Below are 9,758 nucleotides of genomic sequence, written 5' to 3' on the forward strand. Positions count from 1 at the left end.
TTTGTTGGCAACCTTGTTATTTACGACGTTTTTGGAACAGATTCCTGTTGTAACGTTCCACAAATTATGCCCATCCGCTGAAGGGTGTTCCTGGAAAGAGTATTTAGGTGCTCAGTTGGCCTTTGCCTTGGGGAGAGCAGGTTGGCTAGAGTAGAACTACACCCGAGTTTGTTATAGGCAGAGTTGTTGCCTTTATAGTTTATACTGATATGTTTGATGTATTCAAATCTTTGTCAACGTCCTGTGTTATTTTCTATACAAAGTTGATTGGCCAATTAGTCCTACACCTGTTAATATTGTAAATAAAAGCCTCTAAGGGAGGTGAGCACCAGAACATTCTGTCTGTCAATTTACTGTCCGATCCGCTCTTTCGGTTACTGCTTCACAAAAATCAACTTTTGATGTGGCATTTGGGCGGCAGGTAGCCTAGTGGTTAGAGCGTTGGGCAGTAACCGAAAGGTTGCTCGATTGAATCCCCGAGTTTACAAGGTAAAAATGTAGTTCTGCCCCTGAACAATGCAGTTAACCCACCGCCATTGTAAATAAGAATTTGTTCTTAACTGACTTGCCTAGTTAAAGGATTTTAAAAATGTCAACCTTTTTCATCTAAATATGAGTGGTGCCATGTAGAACACTAGTTTGACACTCCGTGCGTGCACACCTGTACAACTCGAATTATTGACTCTCTATCATCCAATGACTAGAATCTCAGTAAAAAGCGCTTCGCGACCCAAATTTGGTCCCGTTTTCCTCGCGCTCCAGAGATTTTATTCTCATCGGTAATTTGCGCAAGCATGTTCAGTCATCAGTGTTGTTTCTGCGTGTTTTGTTGCATTTACGTTTTGAACGTAGCTGCATCCATTTACAATTTACGTACGTACCATAGAGATGAGGTAAGATCTTTATCTGTGCTATTATAGCGTCTGTGACACTGGCATACATATAGATTTGTCCTGTTTGAACATTTTCAGATGTTAAATTAATTAAAACTTTTTTAAGCCCACGTTATTTATAGAAATCTGTTAGCGGTATTTTGCGTAGAGGGCACATTAACTGTACCCCCCCTTATTCTCCTTAAGTGGTTCATTCCAAGGTGCACCATGGAGCAAAGTAGAGTGATACACACAGTTTTTGATTTTAGCTGGGCAGGACTCGCAGAAGTTGTTTGGAAATACATTTGATCAAGCTATGCACATTGATTCTTTTTTTTCTCTCTGTAATACTAGCCACCTAGCAATTTTATGAAGTTGGCATTAGTTTAGCCAGTTTCTGTAGATACCCATTCTCGTAACTAGCTACCGAGCCATTTCATGCTATCAGTCAAGGTTGAATAGCTTGTCTAACTATCTTAACTGGCAAGGTTGCTAGACTTTAGAAAAGCAAGAAATTACTAAAATGTACTGAATAAGACTAATCTTTTACCCAGATTTTTTTTGCAGAGCTGCAGAGAAGCATATTTAGTTTCTTTAAAAAATATAATTTAAAAGCCAGGAGGATGCAGACTGCTCTAGAGGTCAGTTTAGATAGGCATCCCACAAACTGCATGTAATATCCTAGGTATGTTTGTGAAGTATATTGAGATGTCAGAATGAAGCAATTATTAAAATGACAATTGAACCGGTAAAGAGGTATGCTCAGTGGTGGGAAAAGTAATAAACTGTCATAGGAGTAAAAGTAAAGATACCTTAATAGAAAATGACTCAAGTAAAAGTGAGTCACATAGCAAAATACTACTGAAGTGATTAGGCCTGGCCCGCAGCCAGCGTTCCAATTCATCCCAAAGGTGTTTGATGGGGTTGAGGTCAGGGCTCTGTGCAGGCCAGTCAAATTCTTCCACAACGATCTCGACAAACCATTTCTGTATGGACATCGCTTTGTGCATGGGGGCATTGTCATGTTGAAACAGGAAAGGGCCTTCCCTAAACTGTTAACACAAAGTTGAAAACACAGAATCGTCTAGAATGTCCCTTCACTGGAACTAAGGGGCCTAGCCTGAACCATAAAAAACAGCCCCAGACCATTATTCCTCCTACACCAAACTTTATAGTTGGCACTACGCATTGGGGCATATAGCGTTCTCCTGGTATCCACCAAACCCAGATTCATCTGTCGGATTCCCAGATGGTGAAGCGTGATTCATCACTCCAGAGAACGCGTTTCCACTGCTCCAGAATCCAATGGCGGTGAGCTTTACACCACTCCAGCCGACGCTTGGCATTGTGCATGGTGATCTTAGGCTTGTGTGAGGCTGCTCCGCCATGGAAACCCATTTTATGAAGCTTCCAGAGGCAGTCAAGTGTAATGCAGTTCAGCACTCAGCAGTCCGGTTCTGTGAGCTTGTGTGGCCTACCACTTCCTAGAAGTCTCCACAATAAAAGCACTTACAGTTGACCGGGGCAGCTCTAGCAGGGCAGAAATGTAACTAAATTACTTGTTGGAAAGGTGGTATCCTATGACAGTGCCACGCTGAAAGTCACTGAGCTCTTCAGTAAGGCCATTCTACTGCCAATGTTTGTCTATGGAGATTGCATGGCTGTGTGCTCGATTATATACACCTGTCAGTAATGGGTGTAGCTGAAATAGCCAAATCCACTAATTTGAAGGGGTGTCCACATACTTTTGTATATACAGTGCCTTTGGAAATTATTCAGACAGACTTTTTTCACATTTTGTTAGGTTACAGCCTTATTCTAAAATGTATTAAAAAATAAAAATCCTCAATCTACCCACAATACCATATAATGACAAAGCAAAAACATTTTTTTTTTAAAGCTAATTTATTACAAATAAACTGAAATAACATTTACTTGGTACTTTGTTGAAGCACCGTTGGCAGCGAATACAGCCTCAAGTCTTCTTGGGTATGATACTACAAGCTCACCTGTATTTGGGGAGTTTCTCCCATTCTTCTCTGCAGATCCTCTCAAGCTCTGTCAGGTTGGATGGGGAGCGTTGCTGCACAGCTATTTTCAGTTCTCTCCAGAGATGTTTGATCGGGTTCAAGTCCGGCCTCTGGCTGGGATACTCAAGGACATTCAGAGACTTGTCCCAAAGCTACTCCTGCATTGACGTAGCTGTGTGCTTAGGGTTGTTGTCCTGTTGGAAGGTGAAACTTCACCCCAGTCTGACGTCCGGAGCGCTCTAGAGCAGATTTTCATTAAGTATCTCGGTACTTTGCTCTATTCATCTTTGCCTCAATCCTGACTTGTTTCCCAGTCCCTGCCGCTGAAAAACATCCCCACAGCATGATTCTGCCACCATGTTTCACTGTTGGGGTGGTGCCAGGTTTCCTCCAGATGTGACGGTTGGCATTCAGGCCAAGGAGTTCAATCTTGGTTTCATCAGACCAGAGAATTGTGTTTCTCGTGGTCTGGGAGTCTGTAGGTGCGTTTTGGCAAACTACAAGCGGGCTGTCATGTGCCCTTTACTGAGGAGTGGCAGCAGTCTGGCCACTCTACCATAAAATCCTGATTGGTTGAGTTCTGTAGAGATGGTTGTTCTTCTGGAAGGTTCTCCAATCTCCACAGAGGAACTCTGGAGCTCTGTCAGAGTGACTATCGGGTTCTTGGTCACCTCCCTGACCAAGGCCCTTCTCCCCCAATTGCTCAGTTAGGTCAGGTGGCCAGCTCTAGGAAGAGTCTTGGTGGTTCCAAACTGCTTCCATTTAAGAATGGATGGCACTGTGTTCTTAGGGACCGTCAATGCTTCAGAAATGTTGGTACCCTTCCCCCAGATCTGTGCCTCAGCACAATCCTGTCTCGGCGCTCTACGGACAATTCCATCAACGTCATGGCTTGATTTTTGCTCTGACATGCGCTGTCAACTGTGGGACATTATATAGACAGGTGTGTGCCTGTCCAAAGCATGACCAATCAATTGAATTTACCACAGGTGGACTCCAATCAAGTTGTCGAAACATCTAAAGGATGATCAATGGAAACAGGAGGCACCTGAGCTCAATTTTGAGTCTCATAGTAAAGGTTCTGAATACATATGTAAATAAATTATTTTTATTTTATTTCCTTTTTATTAATTTGCACAAAAATAAATAAATCCTGTTTCGCTTTGTCATTATCTGGTATTGTGTGTAGATTTCTGAGGATTTTTTAAAATCAATTTAAATCCCCCCCCCTTGCCCTACACTTCGTGCCCTCTAAAATAATGGGTGCACGACACCCCTGTGTGACAGCAATAGCCATATCCATTTTAAAGTAGTCAATTGTATTCTTCATCATTGGCTGATTGCTCCCAACTCAGAAATTCCCACCCAGTTGACTACTTTAAAATGGTGGAAGCCGTCATTGGCAAGCTCTGTGCTATACTGGGATATATCCATGATGAGTCTTCTATCTATCTCTATGGTTCTTACGCGCATAGTCACTCAAATTCTGCAGTTCCGTGCTGGCGCAGCGCGTCCTTCCGCTTATGCTCGTCCTCAGGCAAACGACACACAAAGTGTATTATTCTTTTTGCACTGCTTGACATTCATCGGAGACTTTCTCAAGGGGACAACATATTCTACCACAGGTAAGAAACATATTTTTAGAGAATCAGATCCGTTTCCGAAATATTGCATAACGTTTAACCAAGATGCCTGCGCGCTCACGGTTTTAGCAAAAGCTCGAGTTCGTCATTTCAGGAGTGTTCATGGCTGCTCGGGCTTTTTCCGTGCTAGTGTGACAGGCGCTTCCTCGCGTGCTTGTGGTTAGTCGGATAGGCACCCCTCTCTCCCTCCGTTCATAATGAAACGGATAGTGTTATTGTCATTTACATCGACATAAATTAGTTTTAGTACGGTCGTAAAATTCGTAAGATAAACATCATAGTCATGCTCTGTTGTATACAATACGAATGTAAGCCCAGATGGATGCAAACAATAGCCAACTAAAGGTTAGCATCGAGGCTAGCTAATCAGTTAGCTACTCTCCCCCAAATCTAAAGCTATTTTGCTAGCTTTGTAATCTGTTTAACGTTACTGTATGCATGCAAGCTAGTTAGCTAGCTCGCAAATGGGATGTAATTGCTATTAAGTAAACTTGCATAATGTGACGTGTTTATCATGTGCAACGTTATAGAATTTAATTTTTTTCTGGGTTGAAAATGATCAGTCATACAATTGCCCATCAATTGAATCTGCCTAGATGAAATGTATCCAAACAACATTCATCCACCACAAACCTTGATTGATATTGTTTCGTTAAAAAAAATCGAAAACCATTCAATGAAATGCTTCAACAATATGCTTCGTGTGATGCATGTCAGGAGGGTATATTAAAAGCTTGCTAAGTGATAGCATAAATAGGCTACGATCACAGTAAGGCTCTCTTATCCCAGACATATGTACACAGATTACTACATTTATTAGGTCGATATGATAATAAATGCTGAAAAAAAGTATGGCCTTTTCAGTCATTATTCTGCCCGCAAGAGCAATTATGGTGTCATCCAAAGGAACAACATATCGGGCCATGGCACACAGTGCATGAGTATAGGCCTACAGCAGTATACTTATTTCTCAATGGTTCAGAGTGAAGTGTGTAAACGACATCTAATAACATTCTTTCTAATTTGTTCCAGAATATCAGTCCACAATGTCAGAAACAGTGAAGTACATGGATGACGAACACAAGACCATCTTCCTGAAAATACTAAATGAGCAACGGTTGGAGGGTGAACACTGCGACATTGCAGTGGTCGTTGAAGACGTAAAGTTCAGGGCCCACCGCTGCGTGTTAGCGGCGTGCAGCAACTACTTCAAAAAGCTGTTCAAGAAACATGAAGTCGACAACTCCTCAGTCATAGAAATTGACTTCATCCGCTCAGACATCTTCGAGGAGGTGTTGAACTACATGTACACAGCCAAGATTACTGTGAAGAAAAAGGATGTGAATTTGCTGATGTCTTCGGGCCAGATACTCGGAATCCGATTTCTGGACAAACTCTGTTCACAGAAGCGTGATATGTCCACTGAAGAAAATAATGTCCATAATGCCAAACCATTTCCCTATGATATTGTCAAAATGGCTCTCCCTACTGATGACCCTACATTGGGCCAGGAGAACGACGTGCAGGTGCTAGGTGACCATGATGACACTCCCACTGACGACCTTGTGGAAGAGCCGACGGCCAATCACGACTTGGACAAATCGCCAAACACGGCGTTGAGAGTGCAGGAGGCCATTCTCAAAGAGCTGGCCAATGAGGACGTGCACAAGGTGAGCTGCTACGACCAGGACGTGGAGCCCATGGACACGGAGCCAAAAGACCTGGCGGGTCACGCCACCACCACACTGACGTTTGCTGACAGCATCGGCGAGGTGAAGGACGAGCAGCCCCCTGGGTGGTCCACATCCACGACGGACATGAAGTTCGAGTACCTCCTCTACGGCCACCGCGAACAGCTCGCCTGCCAGATCTGTGGAAAGACCTTCATCGACGAGAACCGTTTGAGGAAACACGAAAAGCTGCACTCGGCAGAACGTCCATTCATCTGTGAGATCTGCAGCAAAGCCTTCACTACACAGGCCCACCTAAAGGAGCACCTGAAGATCCACACAGGCTTCAAGCCCTACCGCTGCGATGTATGTGGCAAGTCCTTCATTCGAGCACCCGACCTTAAAAAGCACGAGCGGGTCCACAGCAACGAGCGTCCCTTCGGCTGCCAGATGTGTGACAAGGCCTTCAAGCACAAGTCCCACCTGAAGGACCACGAGAGGCGCCACAGGGGCGAGAAGCCCTTCGTCTGCGGCTCGTGCACCAAGGCCTTTGCCAAAGCTTCGGATCTAAAGAGACATGAGAACAACATGCACAGCGAGAGGAAGCAGATGCCGCCCAGCTCCCTGCAAACTGAGACTGAACAGCTGCAGGCAGCAGCCATGGCCGCTGAGGCCGAGCAACAACTGGAGTCCATAGCGTGCTCATAGCACACAACATTTGTACCTCACTTGTCATAGACAATATGAGAAGAATCTGAGTGTTTCGATTATGTTTCATTTTGTATTTTCTTTTGGGAGGCCTAAATACTCAAGTAATTACATAGATTTGATGTTGAGAATTTTTCTTGAGGATGTAGTGGAGTAAGATCGGATTTGAATGTGTTCATATATTTTCAGACTTATTTCATGTAATTTAGGTTTTCTTGCACTGTTCTGTGGTATGACATCTTTTTCTTGATTTATATTGTAAATGGTTAAAATATTTTGTTTTGGTAGGAATGATCATACCAAATGTGTTTGTGTAAATTTTATGGCAGCCTTATGGACAAAAATGCTCTGACTACTGCCTCTACCTGGTTTTGGTTGTCAATATATTAGTGCTGTTATACAGTACTGGTTTTATAAGGAAAACTGGAAATAAAATGTTTGATTTGTAAAATGTATGAAAAAGAATGGTTACAAACTCCTACATGTTTGACGGTTAAATATTCCATTGTGTTACACACACACACACACACACAACTCTTAGTGTAATTGACATGTACATTTAGCACATCAAAATATGTGTTGCTTTAATAAAAAATGCTACCCTCAACTGCCAACAAATCATATCTTTGCATTATTTTGGGAAATTAATTGTAGCTGTATTAGCAGAAAATAGTAAGTGTTTATTAATGGGGTTTCTCTGTCTTTCTCTCGCAGGATGCATCACCACCTTCTGGAAGGAGTACATTTTTCTTCTAATGCTGAAATTATTCACACCAAAAGTAAAGTAACTTCAATGTAAACAGAGAGTAAGATACAGTATGTTGGTGATGAGGTGTTCTTTATTTGCAATGACATTGACTTAAACAACAATATATCTGCCAAGGAAAAGGAATCTGATGGGAGAAAAGTGATACAGGAAATGTTTTAGCTTGAATATTTTGTGATTGGTGATGTGTTGCTTCCCTTATGTAATTTCTCGCCCGTTGCCATGTCAATGTAGCGCAAATCTAAAAGTAGCAAAAAAGGGAAAGGATACTTTTTTTAACCAAAAATAAGTTTGTAAACTAACAGGTGAACAACATTAATTTTCAAGTTCCACAGTAAAAATTCTTCATACTCTGTGTATGGTTGTTGCTATTCTCAAGTGCAGTGGTTCCCAAACTGTGGGGCGTGCCCCCTAGAGGGTGCGCATTTCTTTTAAGGATCGCAGTTCGGCTTTCAAACTCACTCTTGAATGTTGTAATATTAGAATGCACAAAGAGCAATTTCAAAATTGGTCAGTGCATCAACAGTTTTTCTCTTATCATGTAAGTCATTGCATAACTAGCTATTTGTTGCTTGTCAGAAATGTCCAGATCCACTAGCCCATGTCAGCTAAAGCTTTTTAGCCCATAGATTTTATTGTAGTGTTTGAGCCATTTAAATCACATGAATACGCATTAGACATGGCAAAATTAATATAATTGCAGGAAATATGCTTTAAACCTGCAAGAATGTCTCTCTACCAACAAGAGGGGTGTGATCAGTTTGTGTCATGAACAGTGCTTGTGCCCATAGGTATAGAGGTGGAACTCTTTTTAAAAACATCTGTTGCTCTCCACTAAATACACTGAACAAAAATATAAATGCAACATGTAAAGTTTTGATCCCATGTTTCATGAGCTGAAATCAAAGATCCCAGAAATTTTACATATGCACAAAAAGCATATATATCACAAATTTTGTGCACAATTGTTTTACATTCCTTTTAGGGAGCGTTAATTCTTTGCCAAGGTAATCCATCCACTTGACAGGTGTGGTTAATAAAGAGGCTGATTAAAGAGCCGTGGTTATTACACAGGTGCACCTTGTGCTGGGGACAAAAGGCCACTCTAAAATGTGCTGTTTTATTACACAACACAATGCCACAGATGTTTTGAGGGTATGTGCAATTGACATGCTGACTGCAGGAATGTCCACCAGAGCTGTTTCCAGAAAATGAAATGTTCTTAAACAAACCTGAAAATGTCCCAGTTTTTTTATGGCCTGCATACTCACCAGACATGTCACCCATTGAGCATATTTGGGATGCTCTGGATCGACGTGTACGACAGCGTGTTCCAGTTCCTGACAATATCCAGAAACTTCGTACAGCCATTAAAGAGGAGTGGGACAACATTCCACAGGCCACAATCAACAGTCTGATCAACTCTATGTGAAGGAGATGTCATGCTGCATGAGGCAAATGGTGGTCATACTGACTGGTTTTATGATCCACACCACCACCTTTTTTTTAAAGGTATCTATGACCAACAGATGCATATCTGTATTCCCAGTCATGTGAAATCCATAGTTTACGGCCTAATGAATTGATTTCAATTGACTGATTTCCTTATATCAACTATAACTCAATAAAATCTTTGAAATTGTTCAGTATTGTTCAGTAAAGTCATTCCAAAAGTCTCTTTTATTTAATTTTCTCTGTAGTTCCAAAAGCAACTCTAATATGGTATAATACAGATAACAATAAAACAAGAAACTGATGTGAAAAAGGGAAATACCAAAAATGTGAATCATTTTCTTCTATCTAGTTAGTTAACTAGAAGAAGGATTCTTGCTAGCTAACTAGCCACACATTGTCAATGAAAAGGGGTAACATTAGCTAGCTAGCTACATTAGCTAGATCTGGCCTGGCATCTAGAGATGTGTTGTATTTGTCTTTATTGTGTCTATCTCTTGAGTTGGATTTAAACCTGCATAAACATTTTATGGCTTTCTGTGCTGTAACCAAATTGTGATATGCTTATTGTCCGGTGGGAAGCAGGTCATTTCAACAATGGGAAGAAATGAACAACG

General features: G+C 41.6%; 1 protein-coding gene across 1 annotated transcript; it reads left to right on the forward strand.

Moving 5' to 3' along the window:
* The first annotated feature begins 4,334 nt into the window (after positions 1–4,334).
* Positions 4,335–7,541, forward strand: LOC139366733 (zinc finger and BTB domain-containing protein 14-like). The gene is made up of 2 exons (XM_071104425.1): positions 4,335–4,527; positions 5,578–7,541. The coding sequence occupies exons 1-2, from the start codon at positions 4,335–4,337 to the stop codon at positions 6,921–6,923; spliced, it is 1,539 nt and encodes a 512-aa protein (XP_070960526.1). The 3' UTR covers positions 6,924–7,541.
* Positions 7,542–9,758: the final 2,217 nt, after the last annotated feature.

Source organism: Oncorhynchus clarkii, chromosome 15 (genome assembly GCF_045791955.1).
Source record: "Oncorhynchus clarkii lewisi isolate Uvic-CL-2024 chromosome 15, UVic_Ocla_1.0, whole genome shotgun sequence".
NCBI classification, from domain to species: Eukaryota; Metazoa; Chordata; class Actinopteri; order Salmoniformes; family Salmonidae; genus Oncorhynchus; species Oncorhynchus clarkii.